The sequence below is a fragment of the Carassius carassius genome, chromosome 33 (genome assembly GCF_963082965.1).
Source record: "Carassius carassius chromosome 33, fCarCar2.1, whole genome shotgun sequence".
In the NCBI taxonomy this organism is placed as follows: Eukaryota; Metazoa; Chordata; class Actinopteri; order Cypriniformes; family Cyprinidae; genus Carassius; species Carassius carassius.
The window spans coordinates 1,389,122-1,409,249 of NC_081787.1; the positions used below are offsets into that span (position 1 = coordinate 1,389,122).

General features: G+C 37.7%; 1 protein-coding gene across 1 annotated transcript in view; it reads left to right on the plus strand.

The window, feature by feature from the left end:
* The window catches only part of atp10b (ATPase phospholipid transporting 10B), a 49,507-nt gene that overhangs the window by 7,792 nt on the left and 21,587 nt on the right, over positions 1-20,128 (plus strand). Inside the window, exons 2-9 of the mRNA XM_059521258.1 lie at positions 2,303-2,507; positions 7,034-7,119; positions 8,746-8,852; positions 14,811-14,942; positions 15,219-15,346; positions 16,298-16,550; positions 17,262-17,476; positions 18,860-19,009. Coding sequence (XP_059377241.1) covers positions 2,303-2,507; positions 7,034-7,119; positions 8,746-8,852; positions 14,811-14,942; positions 15,219-15,346; positions 16,298-16,550; positions 17,262-17,476; positions 18,860-19,009 — 1,276 coding nt within the window. The remainder of the gene's footprint in view (positions 1-2,302; positions 2,508-7,033; positions 7,120-8,745; positions 8,853-14,810; positions 14,943-15,218; positions 15,347-16,297; positions 16,551-17,261; positions 17,477-18,859; positions 19,010-20,128) is intronic.

Genomic DNA, 20,128 nt, shown 5'->3' on the forward strand with positions numbered 1-20,128 from the left:
CAAACAGTGAGTCCTTCTGGAGGAGCATGAGATTTATCTCACACTTCTATCAGAAACAGTCATCAGCCACTTCATTCAGAGAAATGCTTGCTTGGCACAAAACGGCTTGCTCTCCTGAGCTCTCCTAATCTTCTTTTGTCAGCCATTTTATTAGTAAAAACATCACAATTAATTAACTCTCTTCACTTTGTGACTTTGTTTGCCTGCTAGTGGGGACTGAATAGTAGAATTAACCATAATTTGACAACAGCAGTTTGTGTCATATTGTATCTCAACATCAAAAGAAAAAAAAAACTGACATCTTCTTTAATAAAAATGCATTGGTACATTTGCAAGACAAATAAGTACATTTTCCATGCTAATGCTTATTATTGGGGATCTAATGTTGCTAATTGTGCATAATTGTTATTAAAAATAATTTCCCAATAAATGAAAAATCTCATTACTATAATATGGAAAAAATATTATTTTTATATAATATGTACTTAATTTCATAACATTTTACAATAAGGTTCCATTAGTTAACATTGGTTGATAATGCTAACTAACTTAACTTTAACTAATACTGTGCAATACATTTGTTACAGTATTTATTGATCTTTGTTGAGTTAATAAAAATACAACCATTCATTTATAGATCATGTCAGCTCAGATCCATTAAAAAAACACAAACAGATACTTTTCATTTTAAAAATGTATTAGTAAATATTGGAATTACCGTTAATTAAGATTAATAAATAAATAAAAATGTCATAATTCATTTTCTTTATGCAGAGTATTTTGGGGAGAAATGGGCATATTTTTTGCGAGATTCACCCCTGACTTCCTCGCTTTCCAGAACACTGAATGCAACTTCATGGAACTTCGCAGCTATTTTAAGGGAACATGGGAGCTCCACCCTGAAGTTATGTTAATAATCGCTCCTCTGTTGTGCGTCAGGCTTTGTGTGTGAGGTGTGACCGTGCATCTGAAGAGCTGTCAGTCAGTAAAACACCCACCCGAGCCAGTTGTGCGTGTAGTGCAGCATACCTGATGCTTACATTATGACTGCAGGATCCTTCAGGTGTTGCTCTTCATTGACAGCGGACATCCAGACATGCCATAAGATGCAAACTCACCTAGTTTTATTGTATAAGCATTACACAAAACATGACATTTTAAGCAGGGTGTGCATGGCTAAAAACCTGGAGGTCAAGATGCCTGACAGAGTTTGTAAATACTGTATATATTGTGTGTGTGTGTGTGTGTGTGTGTGTGTGTGTCACTCTCTCTCTCTCTCTCTCTCTCTCTCTCTCTCTATATAATATATATATATATATATATATATATATCACTATGGGAAAAATTAAGAGACCACTTGAAAATGTTATTTTTTCTGGATTTACGATTTATAGTTATGTGTTTGAGTTAAATGTCATTTTTGTTTTATTCTGTAAACTAATGACATTTCTTTCGAATTTTAAATAAAAATGTTGTCCATTTAGAGCATGAAATCACAATTGGTCAATATGCCATGTTTTCAGACACGTTTACATTCATTTTTAGACAACACAATGGCAATGTTTTAACTTTAGAAGAGTTAAGAAGTCAATATTTGGTGGAATAACCCTGATTTTCAATCACAACCAGTGAAAACATTTGTTATTTTGACCAATTGAGCTTTTCTGGCAAAAAATAAATACAAAATTAATTTAAATGACAATATCTTTGTTAGAAATTTTGAAGAAATCAGGCAAAAAATTATTAACATTTTACTCAAACCCATACACAGTAAATCTTAAAAAAGTACTTTGACTAAATCACATTATAAAATAGTCAAAATCAGACTGCATTTATTTTTTTATTGATTACATACTATTTACACAATAAAAATAAACCCTAATTCTTTTTCATCTTTTAAATTTTCATTTCTAATTCATGCAATAAGTTTTCTTATTTTAATTATTGTTATTTTTAAATGATTAGCATTTCATTAAATTCAAGAACCCCCTGCAGTTTCCTTTACAAACCGCAGTTCGTGAAACCTTGATGTAATGTAATGTTTAAAGCACTTCATGTTGTTACTTTGTATTTTTATATCAAACTATCGTATTTAAATCAATGTGATAAATGAGTTAGGTCAAAAGTAATCTGAAAGTTTATGAAAGTTTAAATGTAATGGATTACGTTACAAGCTACAATTTTGTGCTTGCACAAAGTTATGCAAGTAATTATTCAAAAGTGTGTTTGTGCATTTTTATGCAAAACCCCACGATGCATTAAAAGAGCACCCAATAAGGCATTAATTCTGGTCTCCTCGCAGGAAGCAGATGTGTTTCGTGGAGAGGCGATGGAAGGATGTCCGCGTGGGGGATTTTGTGAGAGTGCTCTCTAACGAGATCATCCCAGCTGACATCCTGCTCCTGCACACATCTGACCCCAATGGAGTGTGTCACATGGAAACAGCTAATCTGGACGGAGAGACCAGCCTCAAACAGAGGAAGGTGGTGCCAGGCTTTTCTACTCTGGTAAGCCTATCACAAAATACCTGCGCTAAAGTCTAAATCTTACACTGGACACACACCGAAACGTTCATGAATGTCATTGATAAAGTTCCAAGTGAAATGTGCTTACCATTAAAATGTGCTCTGGGAAGAGAATTATTACAGAAGTTTCAAGGATCAGGTAATATAAAAAAAAAAAAAAAAAAAAAGTAGCAACTGAGAAAAAAAAATTCTTAAGATTTTAAATGGGTTAAGCTATTTAGAAATAATAGAAAAAAATGTGTTGTTAATATTCAAAACGAAGAGCAAAAGTATTGTGGAGAAAAGATAAAAATGTGACCCTGGAGCACAAAACCAGTCATAAGGGTCAATTAAAAAAAAAAAAAAAAGTATTTTGATATATAAATAAATATTTGGATTGGACAATATTTGGCCGAGATACAACTATTTGAAAATCTGGAATCTGAGGGTGCCAAAAAAAAAATAAAAAATCAATAATTTTGACCCATACTGTCATGGCTTATGCTGCTGGAAGGAACACGGAGCCGAGGGATAAACAAAACAAGGATTTATTAAATAAAACATAAACAAGGTAAGTCGTAAATAACAGGTGGCAAGAGGCAAGTAACAGGTGACAAGTAGACATTTAGACGAGTAGACCTGACAAAACAGAACTGCAAGGACAAGGCTTAAGTAGAAGGGATAATTGGGGAAATACAGGTGGATGGCATGACTAAATTAACAGGGACATGGAACACATGGGGAAATGAAGAGACACACCTGGAAACTAATCAAACCAGACACGGAAGACAGAAACTGGGTCACAGGGGCAAAAACACACAAAATGAGTCCAGGTGTGTGACAGTACTCCCCCCTCCCGGTAGGTGCGTCCTCGCACCGTAGAAACAACAAAGGGAGGCGTGGGTGGGAACTTGGGAGGAGGTTCCGGTGGAGGACAGCCTCCCAGGAGGGGGCCAGCAGACAGGGACTACAGAGGAAGGAGCCAGGGAGGAGATGACGGAGGGAGGAGCCAGGAAGGATGTGAAGCAGGAGGTACCCAGCAGGACCCAGGCCACAGCCATAACGGCCCAAGGTGGGGCCGACGGTGGAAGGAGCCATGGAGGAGGAATGGTCACTGACTCCAGGGACTCGACCCACGGCAACGGAGCAAGTGGAGGAGGAGCCCGAGGCGGAGACCCGAAGAGCCAGGGTGACGGGGAGGAGCCGGAGGTCCTAGGCGGAACAGATGGCTCTGGTGACTGACGCGGCGATGTGGATCCGGAAGGCCGCGGTGAGGCCAGAGTGACCGAGGACTGAGGTGTAGCCGAGGGGATGAAGGAGCCTGACGGAGCCGGAGGGACGGAGGGATGAGGCGAAGCCGGAGGAGTGGAGTCCCGAGGCATAGGATGGACGACGCCAGACCAAGGCGGAGCCGGAGGGACGAGGAAGCCAGGCAGAGCCTGCGGACTGCCGGGCCACGGCGGAGAGGAAGGAGCTAGGAGCCATGGTGGAGCCGACGGGTCAACGGGCCGAGGCGGAGTCCAGGCCTCAGAGGCTGGAGGCGGAGGTGAGGGAGACGCCGACCAAGGCGTCGCTGGAGGATGGCGGTCCCGCTGAGCTCGCACCACAATGATGGTAGGCTGAGGGCGAGCAGAGGGGCAGCCAGACGACAGCGGAGGAGGAGGCAGGAGTGGGTGGGAATTTTGGAGGAGCAGGCATTGGAGTAAGCTCTGGGGCTGGAGCCCTTCCTGGGCTTAACGGAGGATCAGGAGCCCGTCCTGGGCTTAACGGAGGATCAGGAGCCCGTCCTGGGCTTAACGGGGGTTCAGGAGCTCGTCCTCGGCTTAACGGGGGATCAGGAGCCCGTCCTGGGCTTAACGGGGGTTCAGGAGCCCGTCCTGGGCTTAACGGGGGTTCAGGAGCCCGTCCTGGGCTTAACGGGGGTTCAGGAGCCCGTCCTGGGCTTAACGGGGGTTCAGGAGCCCGTCCTGGGCTTAACGGAAGATCAGGAGCCCGTCCTGGGCTTAAAGGAGGATCAGGAGCCCGTCCTGGGCTTAACGGGGGAACAGGAGCCCGTCCTGGGCTTAACGGGGAATCAGGAGCCCGTCCTGGGCTTACAGGAGGATCAGGAGCCCGTCCTGGGCTTACAGGAGGATCAGGAGCCCGTCCTGGGCTTAACGGGGGAACAGGAGCCCGTCCTGGGCTTAACGGGGAATCAGGAGCCCTTCCTGGGCTTAACAGAGGATCAGGAGCCCATCCTGGGCTTACAGGAGGATCAGGAGCCCGTCCTGGGCTTAACGGAAGATCAGGAGCCCTTCCTGGGCTCAACAGAGGATCTGGCATAGGTGAATTGGAACCCCCCTCATTTTGACCCATTTGGCGCTCCATATTTTGCTCCCTCGTGGTGGGCAGTGTCGCCGGCTCTCGCACCTGGTCTGACGGGATGCTCTCTGTCATCGGTGGGCTCGGGCTTATGCCTCGTACCGTGGGGAGATTGTAGGCTGGGCTCTGGGTCCAGAGTGGACCTGGCGAGATCCTCCATTGGGCCGACCGTGAGAGGGGACCCATTTCTCACCAGATTCCACTCTATAAATGCGGCGAAATCCTCCCGAGGACCATCTTCGGGCGACAACGCTCTGCACCTAGGGTTCAGGCTGGCGTGATAAAAGGTGCAGAGCGCGTGGTCCGGGTAGCTGGTGGCATTAGCTAGCCAGAGAAACCGTCTGGTATGGTCCTCGAGAGACAGTCCCTCCTGCTCCAGCAGGAGGAGGAGGTATTCGGGGCGATAGAGGGGATCCATGAAACACTACGGAAAGAAAAAAGACTGTGAAAAAAAACGGAAAACAAAACGGAGGGAAAACACGCAGTTTTTAACTTTTTCAGGTCGGGTCTTCTGTCACGGCTTATGCTGCTGGAAGGAACACGGAGCCGAGGGATAAACAAAACAAGGATTTATTAAATAAAACATAAACAAGGTAAGTCGTAAATAACAGGTGGCAAGAGGCAAGTAACAGGTGACAAGTAGACAAGTTGACATTTAGACGAGTAGACCCGACAAAACAGAACTGCAAGGACAAGGCATAAGTAGAAGGGATAATTGGGGAAACACAGGTGGATGGCATGACTAAATTAACAGGGACATGGAACACATGGGGAAATGAAGAGACACACCTGGAAACTAATCAAACCAGACACGGAAGACAGAAACTGGGTCACAGGGCCAAAAACACACAAAATGAGTCCAGGTGTGTGACACATACAATGTATTTTTTTTTTTGTGCTCCAGGGTCACAAATAGGATCTTAGGTCTCTTGTGCTTCTCATTTTTCTCTTTTCAAAATGATCCCAATATTTAAAAAATATATATATATTTCGTTGAGCTCAGGATATCAAAACTTCTACAAAGACCATATTCTCAGCTGTATATAAACAATAATTGTATGTTTAATCAAAAAAGTCTCCTGAGCTATGAATGAGTATCTTCTGAGCAGTAACATTTTTCTCTCTCTCTATGCTGGACCATTAAATTATGAAAAATAATGGATGTATAGTTTAAGTTTAATGTATGTGACATATCAGCCTCTGTCAAAAAATATTATATTAAATATTTTTTCTTATATGCACTACCAAATGTTTGGGGTCAGTGCCATTATTATTTTATTTTTAATATTTTTGAAAGCCTCTCATGTTCATGCATTTATTTAATTACAAATACAGAAAAAACACTACTATTGTGCAATACTTTTACCATTTGAAATAAATGTTCTGTTTTAATATATTTTAACTGTATTCTAATATATTTTAAATGTACTTTACTGCTGTGTATTTTTTTTTTTTTTGCATAATTTCTCCAGTCTTCAGTGTCACATGATCTTCAGAAATGCTCAAGAAACATTTCTGATTATAATCAGTGTTGAAATTTTTTTTTTTTTTGTGGAAACTGTGATACATTTTATTTTTAAAGTTTCTTTGATGAACAGAAAGTTCAAAAGAACAGCATTTACTTGAAATACATTTTACATTGTACATGTTTTTACTGACACTTTTGATCAGTTTAATGAACCCCGAATAAAATTATGCTGTAGTAAATATTTTATTTGTAGTAATAAAAGTATGAATTTTCCACACAAAAAAAAATAAAAAAAATTACTGAGCAGTAGTGTGTATAATTAGTTTTTATTATTTATTTTTAAATCTCCACCTTTTAATGTTTTCATACCTTTTTTTGACAGATGTTTCATTATACAGATCTACTGAATCAGAGTCCATAAGCATAACTCTTTGACTGTGTAATATTTAACTAACAACTCCCACACTCTTGCATACCTTTCATACAATTCTGAGTGACACACAGACCTCGTACAGGAAAGACGTGTTGATGTTTATGCACTGCTCGGTTTGCCACGTGTAGTTTCACTGTAAGCTGCAGGACTTCTTAGACGATGCTCGATAGTCAGCTCAAATTACCATAGAATTAGAAAAATGAGGAAACGGAAGGAGGAAAAAGCATCCTCTCATGTTTTTTTATTTTATTCTCTCATGTGTTTCAGGGTGAACCATTTCAACCTCAAACATTTGACAGTACTGTAGTGTGTGAAAACCCCAACAACAACCTCAACCTGTTCAAAGGTTATGTGTGAGTATCTAAAATCAATTTCACTCAAATCATTCAATTTCATGCACAATTAACTGCATCACGACTCCGTCACGACTGCCTCTTTTGTCAGATCCACACCAATGAACAGCATTTGTATGGCCTTCACATTTTGTCATTTGCTAACCAGGGAAACTGCTTAAATCCTCTGATGTATCGCAAAGGAAAACGTGTTCATGTTTCTCCTTTACTTAAAAACTAGTATATTACTATGAGCAGTTTTCTCGTGAGAGGAACAGTCTGTCCACTGCGATGGAAAGTAATGGTAAATATTTCAGCGGCTGATGCATGATGCACTTTCATCAGCCATGTTGAGTTTAAATTCTTATAAATAATAAAATACACATATAAAGAGGACATTCATCTGAATGGGTAAGGGTCAAAGGTCATGGATGTAACGTCTGCCTTAATGGAACAAATAGGTTTTAGTAGAGGACACCAGCATCAGGGTTAAAGGAACTAGTTAAACAAAAAAATTAAATCTGCTGATAATGTATCAGATCATCTGCAGTGAATGGGTGCCGTCAGAATGAGAGTTTAAACAGCTGATAAAAACATCACAAGTAATCCACACCACTCCAGTGCATCAGTTAATGTCTTGAGAAGTTAAAAGTTGTGTTTGTAATAAATTACGTTTTTAAACTGACGGTTTGCCACAAAAAAATCTAAATTATGTCATTGTTTACTCATCCTCATGTCATTCCAAACCTGTATTTTTCTTCTGTTGAACATGCACACACAAAAATATATTTTTAAGAATATTGGTAACTAAACAGTTGACGGTAGCGGTAAAAAAAAATAAAATAAAATACAATAAAATGGAAGTCGATGGGTACCGTCCACTCTTTGGTTATAAACATTCTTCACATTATCTATTTTTGTTTTCAACAGGAGAAAGAAACTCACAAAGGTTTGGCAGACCTTTATGATGATTAAATGATGACAGCATTTTCATTTTTTGGATGTACCATGCCTTTAACTTCAAACCGTTTCTAAAATATGAGTCCATGTGAGATGTGAGAGACAAAAGGAGTTGAACTTTTTCACTGGAGGAAGCATTATTAAGTATTATGAACTCATATTTGGGCAATAAGCAACATTTTAAAGTAAAAATATGTTTCTTACAAACACGCAGCTTTTCACTTCTCAAGACATTAACTGATGCACTGGAGTGGTGTGGATGTGTTTATCAGCTCTCATTCTGACGGCACCCATTCACATCCATTGCTGAAACACTGATGCAATGCTACATTCCTCCATATATGATTAAAAAAGCAAACTCAACCTACATCTCAGATGCACTGAGGGTGAGTTAATATTCAGCACATTTTCATTTGTGGGTGAACTATCCCTTTAAATCTACGTTGCATAGTTTCCCCACACATCCAGGGAATGACAAGGCTGGAAAACAGATTTGGCCCCCTTTTTTTGTCCAGTCGTAGCCATATTAAATGTGTTATCATCACGCTGAGAGATGATTCTGATGTTCCCAAGCATTATAAAGCTCTTATCCTGCTCCTCCATTCAAAGACTGGCCCGTTCCTCACGTGGCACACAGAGGTAATTAGTCTGGGTGACTAAAGAAAGACGCTGTGTTTGATGTCACAGGGAGAGGCCTGATAAGAGGAGAACGGGTTTCGGCATCGATAGTCTTCTTCTGCGTGGCTGCATGGTGAGAAATACTGATGATGCAGCTGGAATAGTGGTGTACACAGGTACATTTCATCTCCACATTTAACATTACACTTCACAGGACTGTGTGTTCACATGGGATACACTAAAATACACTACATCTATATGTACATTTAATCATTTAGAAGATGCTATTATCTAAAGCGACTTACAAATGAGGACAATCAAAACCAACAAAAGAGCAATAATGTGTAAGTGTTATAACAAGTTTCGGTTAGCCTAATGCAGTACTTGTAGCAAGTACACTTTTTTAACACTAGAAGTCCCAGAGAGCAGCCATTTGGCTTTTCTACCTATAAAACCCGCAGGACAGCCAAAGGGCTGGAAGGCTTTAGGCTAATATCCTTAATCATCTGTGAACAGTTGCTTTTGTTATGGAAACATCTTAGGGAGAAATCAACACACATGTTTTTTTTTTTCCTTTGTTGCTGAGATTTATTGATAAAAACAGTACAAAATAAAATAAAAAAAGAAACCAACCATTTGTACACATATTTACAAATAATATTAAAAAGTGAGTGAGTACATTCCAGCCATCACTCACAATCCTGGCACTGCCATGGTATCTCCCGTCTGCATTTACCACATGTGTATCTGTAGCAGTGAACACATCGCACATTGGCATGATTGTTATTGCATTGGTGTTTGACCTGACACATGGCTCTTTTTCCAGGGCTAGGTGTGGAGGGTTGTGTCCGAAGCAATTGTTCTTTTCTTGCCTTCTTCTCACACATATGAGAGTTAGCCAACTCTCTTGCAAGCTCCACCAGGAGTTCCACCCGTCTTTCCTGCCTTCCGGTGCATGCTTGATACAGCACATGTGCATTCAATGCTGCCATGTCAATCATGTTATAGAACACTGCAACTGGCCAGCGCCGTGTCCCTGTGCGGACAGTGTACTGCCGCACCATCTGGTCCATCACATCCATGCCGCACTTTGTGGTGTTGTAAAGGGTGACAGTGTTTGGCTTCCTTTTGGTGGTATTATCAGTCTGAATCACGCTGTGCATGCTGCTAAGAATGTAGACGGTCTTCTTCCGTTTGGGCGCATACGCCGTCAGCGTAGCAGCAGTGGTTGAAAACATCTAATAAATAAGATAAATTGTTATTTTCACAGCACTTTTATACACAATGACACACTCGGCAGTCTTGATTCTAAAAATTAGAAACACATAAACATAGAACCACAAAAGACCTGCAACATACCTGAGTGGTGAATTCAGTGCGATCTGTGTGTCTAGTGGATTGAGGGATTTCCCGGCGAATCTTGTTGACTGTGCCGAGGATGGTGGTTTTCCGGCTAAGAAGTTTATGCACAAGTGACAGCGATGTGAAGAAATTGTCCGTGGTAACATTTCTGCCCTTGTCTAGGAATGGTTCCATCAGCCTCATCACTACATTTTCAGACAGTCTCTCTCCACTGGGACGACTAGGGTCCTTGCCAAGATATGGGAGGACATTACAAATGTACTTGGATTTTAGGTCGCAAGCCACCCAAAACTTGATCCCAAACTTGTCAGGTTTAGTTGCAATATACTGCAGGAAACAGCAGCGAGTCTTTGACGGGAAAAGCTGTTCATCAACGGTGATATGTAGACCAGGGTTGTAGGACATGATGCAATTGGTGACAAACGATCCCCACACACTGGAAATTGCAGCAAACATATCAGTCTTTGCTCGATGACTCCGGGTGGACCTGTCATCAAAGCGTAGGTGTCGCATGATGTCTTGGAAGCGGTTTCGCGGCATTGTTCCAATGATAAGTGGGTTTCCCAGGTTTGTTGACCAGCAGTCACATAGTGATGGAACCTTGGTAAGCCCCCGCAAGATGACAATTGCAATAAATGCCATTAGTTCAGGGAGGGCCATGAACCAATGAACATGCTCCATTTCCTGTGCATGTTGAATAGTCCATTCTTGAATGCTATGAAGCATGTCAAGAGTGATGAAACACAGGAAGCTCTGAAGGCGACTCGAGATACTTTTTATCCACCTCAGCACAAAAGGAATTACCTCTCATTTGAGAGGAAGCTGCATGCAATTAGATGAGCTAATTCATACCTGTTTACACATGGGCAAGACCCTACATGCCAATGTGAGACATGGTCAATCAAGTTCTCTGCTTTTGGCAGCCCTCCCTCCCCCACACATACAAACAAGCTACCAGCAACCATTCACACACACATCCCCAACACCCCTGCAGATTGCTCAGGTAATGACCACATTTACACATGAATTGATGCTAATGATAGCCAAAAGACTAGCCAGTTAGCATCCACTTGGCTAAAGGAGGGTTAGAAATCTCTGGGACTTCTAGTGTTAAACAAATATTAGAATAAAAAGGGGACAAAATAGAGATGAGGGTGAAGTTATTATTATTATTTATACTAATTAAAAAGAAAACAAGTAGATGGAATACAAATAGAATAGAGAGTGTTAGTGTTAGAGGGTCAAGCTTTTTAACAAATACCAAGACAACACAAGTAGATAGAATAGAAATAGAATAGAGAGTGCTAGTGTTAGAGGGTCAAGCTTTTTAACAAATACCAAGAACACAAAAGTAGATAGAATAGAAATAGAAATAGAATAGAGAGTGCTAGTGTTAGAGGGTCAAGTTCTTTAACAAATACCAAGAAAACAAAAGTAGATAGAATAGAAATAGAAATAGAATAGAGAGTGCTAGTGTTAGAGGGTCAAGTTTTTTAACAAATACCAAGAAAACAAAAGTAGATAGAATAGAAATAGAAATAGAATAGAGAGTGCTAGTGTTAGAGGGTCAAGTTCTTTAACAAATACCAAGAAAACAAAAGTAGATAGAATAGAAATAGAATAGAGAGTGCTAGTGTTAGAGGGTCAAGTTTTATAACAAATACCAAGAAAACAAAAGTAGATAGAATAGAAATAGAAATAGAATAGAGAGTGCTAGTGTTAGAGGGTCAAGATTTTAACAAATACCAAGAAAACAAAAGTAGATAGAATAGAAACAGAATAGAGAGTGCTAGTGATAGAGGGTCAAGATTTTAACAAATACCAAGAAAACACAAGTAGATAGAATAGAAATAGAAATAGAAATAGAATAGAGTGCTAGTGTTAGAGGGTCAAGATTTTAATAAATACCAAGAAAACAAAAGTAGATATAATAGAAATAGAATAGAGAGTGCTAGTGTTCGAGGGTCAAGTTTTATAACAAATACCAAGAAAACAAAAGTAGATAGAATAGAAATAGAAATAGAATAGAGAGTGCTAGTGTTAGAGGGTCAAGATTTTAACAAATACCAAGAAAACAAAAGTAGATAGAATATAACTAGAAATAGAATAGAGAGTGCTAGTGTTAGAGGGTCAAGTTTTTTAACAAATACCAAGAAAACACAAGTAGATAGTATAGAAATAGAAATAGAATAGAGAGTGCTAGTGTTAGAGGGTCAAGTTTTCTAACAAAAACCAAGAAAACAAAAGTAGATAGAATAGAAATAGAAATAGAATAGAGAGTGCTAGTGTTAGAGGGTCAAGTTTTATAACAAATAGCAAGAAAACAAAAGTAGATAGAATATAACTAGAAATAGAATAGAGAGTGGTAGTGTTAGAGGGTCAAGATTTTAACAAATACCAAGAAAACACAAGTAGATAGAATAGAAATAGAAATAGAATAGAGAGTGCTAGTGTTAGAGGGTCAAGATTTTTAACAAATACCAGGAAAACAAAAGAAGATAGAATAGAAATAGAAATAGAATAGAGAGTGCTAGTGTTAGAGGGTCAAGTTTTTTAACAAATACCAAGAAAACACAAGTAGATATAATAGAAATAGAATAGAGAGTGCTAGTGTTAGAGAGTCAAGTTTTTTAACAAATACCAAGAAAACAAAAGTAGATAGAATAGAAATAGAAATAGAATAGAGAGTGCTAGTGTTAGAGGGTCAAGTTTTTTAACAAATACCAAGAAAACAAAAGTAGATAGAATAGAAGTAGAAATAGAATAGAGAGGGCTAGTGTTAGAGGGTCAAGTTCTTTAACAAATACCAAGAAAACAAAAGTAGATAGAATAGAAATAGAAATAGAAATAGAATAGGGAGTGCTAGTGTTAGGATCAAGTTTTTTAACAAGTAACAAGAAAACAAAAGTAGATAGAATAGAAATAGAAATAGAATAGAGAGTGCTAGTGTTAGAGGGTCAAGATTTTAACAAATACCAAGAAAACAAAAGTAGATAGAATAGAAATAGAATAGAGAGTGCTAGTGTTAGAGGGTCAAGTTTTATAACAAATACCAAGAAAACAAAAGTAGATAGAATAGAAATAGAAATAGAATAGAGAGTGCTAGTGTTAAAGGGTCAAGATTTTAACAAATACCAAGAAAACACAAGTAGATAGAATAGAAATAGAAATAGAAATAGAATAGAGTGCTAGTGTTAGAGGGTCAAGATTTTAATAAATACCAAGAAAACAAAAGTAGATATAATAGAAATCGAATAGAGAGTGCTAGTGTTCGAGGGTCAAGTTTTATAACATGTAACAAGAAAACAAAAGTATATAGAATAGAAATAGAAATAGAATAGAGAGTGCTAATGTTAGAGGGTCAAGATTTTAACAAATACCAAGAAAACACAAGTAGATAGAATAGAAATAGAAATAGAATAGAGAGTGCTAGTGTTAGAGGGTCAAGTTTTTTTAACAAATACCAGGAAAACAAAAGAAGATAGAATAGGAATAGAAATAGAAATAGAATAGAGAGTGCTAGTGTTAGAGGGTCAAGTTTTTTAACAAATACCAAGAAAACACAAGTAGATAGAATAGAAATAGAATACAGAGTGCTAGTGTTAGAGGGTCAAGATTTTAACAAATACCAAGAAAACACAAGTAGATAGAATAGAAATAGAAATAGAATAGAGAGTGCTAGTGTTAGAGGGTCAAGTTTTTTAACAAATACCAGGAAAACAAAAGAAGATAGAATAGGAATAGAAATAGAAATAGAATAGAGAGTGCTAGTGTTAGAGGGTCAAGTTTTTTAACAAATACCAAGAAAACACAAGTAGATAGAATAGAAATAGAATACAGAGTGCTAGTGTTAGAGGGTCAAGTTCTTTAACAAATACCAAGAAAACAAAAGTAGATAGAATAGAAATAGAAATAGAATAGAGAGTGCTAGTGTTAGCGGGTCAAGATTTTAACAAATACCAAGAAAACAAAAGTAGATAGAATAGAAATAGAAATAGAATAGAGATTGCTAGTGTTAGGATCACGTTTTTTTAACAAATACCAGGAAAACAAAAGTAGATAGAATAGAAATAGAAATAGAATAGAGAGTGCTAGTGTTAGAGGGTCAAGTTTTTTATAATAAATAAAAGAACACTATATCTACTTACTGCTATACTACTGTACTTATGGCATTATTTTGTGAAGATGCACATCATTTAAACAGTTTTCTTTTTCAAAGTAATTAATCATTTGTAACATTTTACTCTCTCTTTAAAAAAGGTACTTTTCAAAACATACACCTTTGTACCTTTTTTTTAACCCCGAAGGGTACCTATTAATACCTTAAATGGGAAAGTTCCCTCAAAAATGAAAATACTGTTATCAGCAAAATCTAAGAAGACAGCAAAGTGTTACAATGTTACAAGATATTTATATTTCAAGTAATTCTGTTTTGTTGGACTGGAGTAATGATAATGATTAGATTTTTAAATTGTAATAATATTTCACAATATCACTGCTTTTACTCAATTTTAGATGAGAAAGATAACTCTGTTTCTTAAGTCTTTAACATCCCATTTACACCAGCAGTGGCGCAACAAACTAGAACGCTTTCCTATTATAATCAATGAAGCTGTCTATAATGCAAACACATAATAGGTGCATCACATCACAGAAGTTTTCTGCAGTCAACTGTTTCTCTTATGATAAATTATACACATGGCATGGCTTATAAACGGCCGTTGCTATTTTACAAACGTTCTTGTTTTTACGCCATGATTTATTCATTGCAGGACACGAGACCAAATCCATGTTAAACAACAGCGGGCCCAGATACAAACGCAGCAAGATCGAGAGGAAGATGAATACAGATGTTCTCTTCTGCGTGGTTCTTCTATTTTTCATGTGTCTCATCGGAGCCCTGGGTACAGTACGGGGAACAAGCCCCTCGATAATTCAAGACACGCTGAGCACAAAGTACATTACTTTAACATACAAGCTGCAAAATGATGCTCTGATTCTGAACTCTGAAAATGAGGCTCGGGTCTGTGTGTGTTCTTCAGCATGAGATAAAGAATAAAGTCTCACTCTCTCTTTCTCTCTGGTTTGAGCTCAGTGACGCTTTATTGGAATATCTGCATTGAATTACAGTGCTGTCAAAAGCAATATCATTAATGACTGTAAATGTCTCTTTCTCACAGGCCATGCGATCTGGTTGGAAAGTTTTCCCAGCATACCCTCATACATCGTCCCTGACAGTAATGGCAATTACACTCCTTCAGTCCTCTCGGGATTTTACATGTTCTTCACCATGATCATCTTACTACAGGTACACAGTCAGTCTCTCGCACATATGTGAAGTACCTTTCAGTGAAAGTAATGACCTTGTTTTACCAAAACTAACTTTAGCATAAAGGGATAGTTCAGGCAAAAATGAAAATGATGTCATCATTTCTCACCTTCAGATTTTGAAGAATGTAGGTAACCAAACATTTACTCGTAGCCTGTATTTATAATACATTATAAGACTATTCCTAAGGCATTATAATGAATGCATATTAGATTATATATAAAAAACCTTATAATATGTTGTATTGTCTCATGAGCAACAGTTTTAATGCATTTAAAGGCTTTGAGCATGTTGACTGCATCAAATGACAAAAATCATATAACAATATCAGAATTTTTATATTCATGTTATTTTAGTAAACCTTCAGTTTTTATCAAATGTAAAACATCTATTTATTTATATAAAACGTCCCTTATTTTTGCACTAGACCATATTACCACATGGTTTTTGCTCATTACAAAACGTAACAAAATAAGAAAAAACAATCAAACTTATTTAATTTCTTGAATTTATGGAAATGTTGGATGATCAGTCACTACAAGCCAATAATATTGTGATTCTAAAAAAGTTTGCAACTCTGACATATTTATTTATGTATTTACATTTATGATTTTAAACTGTATTTAGATTTTCTAAAAATAAAAAAATAAACCTTGATTTTGACATCTAAGTTTGCAATACTGACATATTTATTTATGCAAAAATTGCTAAAAAAATGCTTATTATTAAAAATGCCTTCCGAGGTGAAATAATGTTCTTATATTTAATTTCACCTTTCCTGAAGGTTAAGCACCTCTTTTCACGGCCTGTTCGTTTCTGATCAAGGAAAAAATCCTTAGTTAAGCTTCATATTGTACCGTGTTCATGAGGCAGAGATTGCAGATTATTATCTGGCTCCGAACACTAATTTTTCCAAGGCTTTCTCTCCAGGTGATGATCCCTGTCTCATTGTACGTGTCCATTGAGCTGGTGAAGATGGGGCAGATCTTCTTCATCACTCAGGATGTGGAACTGTACGATGAAGAGCTGGACCGTCGAGTCCAGTGTCGTGCTTTGAACATCACTGAGGACCTGGGACAGATCCAGTACGTCTTCTCAGATAAGACAGGGACACTCACAGAAAACAAGATGGTGTTCAGACGCTGCTCCATCATGGGGACGGAATACTGTCACGAGGAGAACGGTGTGTCTCTGTGATGATTACTGTAGGATAAGCTTTTAAATATTTTTCATTTGTTCCACAATATTTATCTCTGAACAAAATGTGACCCTGGAGCACAAACCAGTCTTAAGTCTCTGGGGTATATTTGTAGCAATAGCCAACAATACATTGTATTGGTCAAAATTAAAATATATATATTTTATGCCAAAAATCATTAGGATATTAAGTAAAGATCATGTTCCATAAATATATTTTGTAAATTTCCTACTGGTAATATATCAAAACTTAAATTTTGATTAGTAATGTGCATTGATACGAACTTAATTTGGACAACTTTAAAGATGATTTTTTTTGCAGCCTCAGATTACAGATTTTTTTTAAAAGTTGTATCTCAGCCAAATAGTGTCCTCCGAACAAACAATTGGTCAAAAAAAAAAAAGTAGATATTGACCTTAATAACTGGTTTTGTGGTCCATGGTCACAAATCAGTTTTATTACAATTTTGCTTTTTTTAAAGCAAAAATTAAAAATTTGTAGAAAATTGTTATTGTTAATATTATTAATATTTTTCAATTTTTAAAAAGTTTTTTTTCTTTCTTTCTTTATTATTATTACTATTTTTTTTTCTTTTTTCAATTAAAAAAAACTTTTTTAGTTGGTATAAATTTAGTTGGTAAATTGGTCTAATTAGCTTAAGCATGAATTGTTGTTGTTATTTTTGGCGCTCATCAGCTGCTCGTTTGGCGGTCATCAATGGAGCAAATGAAGAGGAGGAGGTCACCATCTACCAACAGACAAAGCTTCCTTCACTCTTCCCTCTGGAAGAATTACAGGACATCCACACAGGAGACAAAAATCAAGCCAACGCTCAAGTCACAGCTGCCAATCAGCGCAGATCAAGAGAGGCAGCAGGAGCCCAAAGTGACATGGCCTTCAGCAGTCCTCTGGTGAGATCATAGATCAGACGACGCTCATATCTGTGTGTTCAGGGAATCTAGTATGATTTGTTTTGAAATAAACATCTCTTTCAGGCTTATTGTGAGCATGTGACTCTACCTACATTTTTGCTCAACTCAAAAAAGCATACAATACAATTCAGTATCCATCTAAAATGAACATTATGATTACAGGGCCGATTATCGATTAATAAAGACTTTTTTCTACACAGTTCCTTGCACTGTAGTGTTACGCCCTCAGAGCACTTTTACCATGGTGCATGATCTGTAAACAAATAGATTTTGATGTTTGCAGTACATACTGTAACCAGTGCATAAATGGATTTTCTAATTTAGTAAACTTGCTCAGAAGCACACCTGATACAGTGGAGATTTAATCTCTGAACTGCATGAATACTTGCATTAACCAATATAATAAAATATTGCCACAGTCATGTTTACCCAAAAATTAAAGTTTTTAAAGGTTTTCCTTTTTCTGTTGAACACAAAAGAAGATATTGTGAAGAATGTGGGTAAACAAACAGTTGACGGTAGGCATAATATTTTTTCTTCAATGGAAGTCAATGGCTACTGTCAACTATTTGGTGACCAGCATTCTTCAGAATATCTTCTTTTGTGTTAGGGTTAGGGTTTTGGGTGAACTTGCCCTAGTTTTTTTTTTATTATTAAAACAAGAAAACATATCTGCCAAAGGGGTAAGAAAAATAATCTTGTTTTCTCTTTGAATTAAGTTTATTTTTTCTTAGCCCATTGGCAGATATTTGTTCATGATTTAGGCAAAAACTAACACAATTTATATATATATATATATATATATATATATATATATTTTTTTTTTTTTAGAAAACAAGACTTAATATATTGTTTAAAGAATTTTAGATATTTAGATATTTGTTTAGATATTTGTAAAGAAAAAAAAGAATTTTTTTTTTTTTTTTTTTTTTTGCAGTTTAACAGCAATTCAGTAGATAAGAGAGAAGCTCTCAGATGCCCAACCAATAAAATAGTCAATTATTGGAAATGACAGCATATTAAATAATTTGAATAATGCTGAAATGTGTGATTTCTGACGTCTCGTCTCGTCCCTGACCTGTCTTCCTGCACGCTCACGGTCTGCCCGCAGATGGCCGAGCAGTTTGGTGTCAGTGATGCTGGCTCTGATCCGCTGTGTTTGGATCTGTTGACATATGGAGCCGCCGGGGTGCATTAAACATGGGCTACTGATACTGTACAGATCGTCTCGCGTCCCACTGCCTCTTCCTATAACATCACGCCTTTTGTTGTCATACGATGTTGTGTCATTTTCCATCTATGGAAACAGACCGCATGGTCTTGTTGTGCATGATGTAATCGCAGCCGTATTTCCTCAAACAGGAAACAGTGGTGGTTCCAGACAGGAAGCTGATGCTGGAGGTGGACCATCAGATGGTGAGCATCCAGACCGGACCCTACCTGGAATTTTTCCTGGCTTTGGCCATCTGCAACACCGTGCTGGTTTCCTCAGTGACGGCCCAAAGACAGAGGGTGAGAGTGAACGCCGCTGACCTTGCTGGAGCCGAGAGGGTTGGGGATGTTCTCAGTGCTCGGGCACACAGCACAAAAACTGTCTAAACATTCACAATAACAGCCATGTAAACTACGCCTCGAGCACTGAGTACCTCTCATTGCCCTGAGATATTTTATTGCTGTCCCAGCATGACTAATTCTTCTTTGGCCAGTGCTTCGTTTTTTAATTACTACATTTTAATTCTCAAGCAAGCACTTGCATGGTGCAGGCAATTAGATTTTTCATCCGTCGATGCCCCACACATCCGTAATGACTTGAGTCTGAGAGAGAAGTTTAGTGAAGCTGAGTATCCTTCAGCTGCTGGTCAGTGCTAATTTCCCAAATTGCCCTCGAGGACCCCGAGCGAAGCACTTTGTCCAGGGTAGAAATTATATTTGGCCTCAGACCTGTAGCACTGAGCCGTTCAAAGACATCGGGTCAACATTAATTAAGTTGATTACCAGTGGAGCATGATTGTATCACCCTGGGTCCGTCACAACTGAATGTATGCGGATCCAGAGTACCTGAAGAACTCCGTTATTAGTGTGTCTCAGAGTATATTTACAGTATATTTACTGTATATATATATATATATATATATATATATACAGTAAATATACAACATCTACCTACCAGAGAGATTTGTTATATTCCAAGTTTATTTACAGTAATATTGTGAAATATTATAATTTAAAGTATGCATATGCATTTAAAAAAATTGAATACAATTTTTAGCATCATTACTCCAGTCTTCAGTGTCACATGATTCTTCAGAAATGCTGATATGCTGCTCAAGAAATGTTCATTCTTCTTCATATTTAGCAGTTATCACGATACATTTCTAAGGATAACTGATGAATATAAAGTTCAAAAGAACAGCTTTTATTTGAAATAGAAGTGTTTTGTAAAATTAAAATGACAGTCTTTACTGTCAGTTTCATCGATTTGATGCATCCTTATTAAATAAAAGTAATCATTTATTATTATTATTATTATTATTATTATTATTATTTGTATTATTATTATTTGAAATTGCATGTGAATTTCATGTGCAACTTGCACATGCATGCTAAGAAATTCTTAGGCTGTGTTCAAAA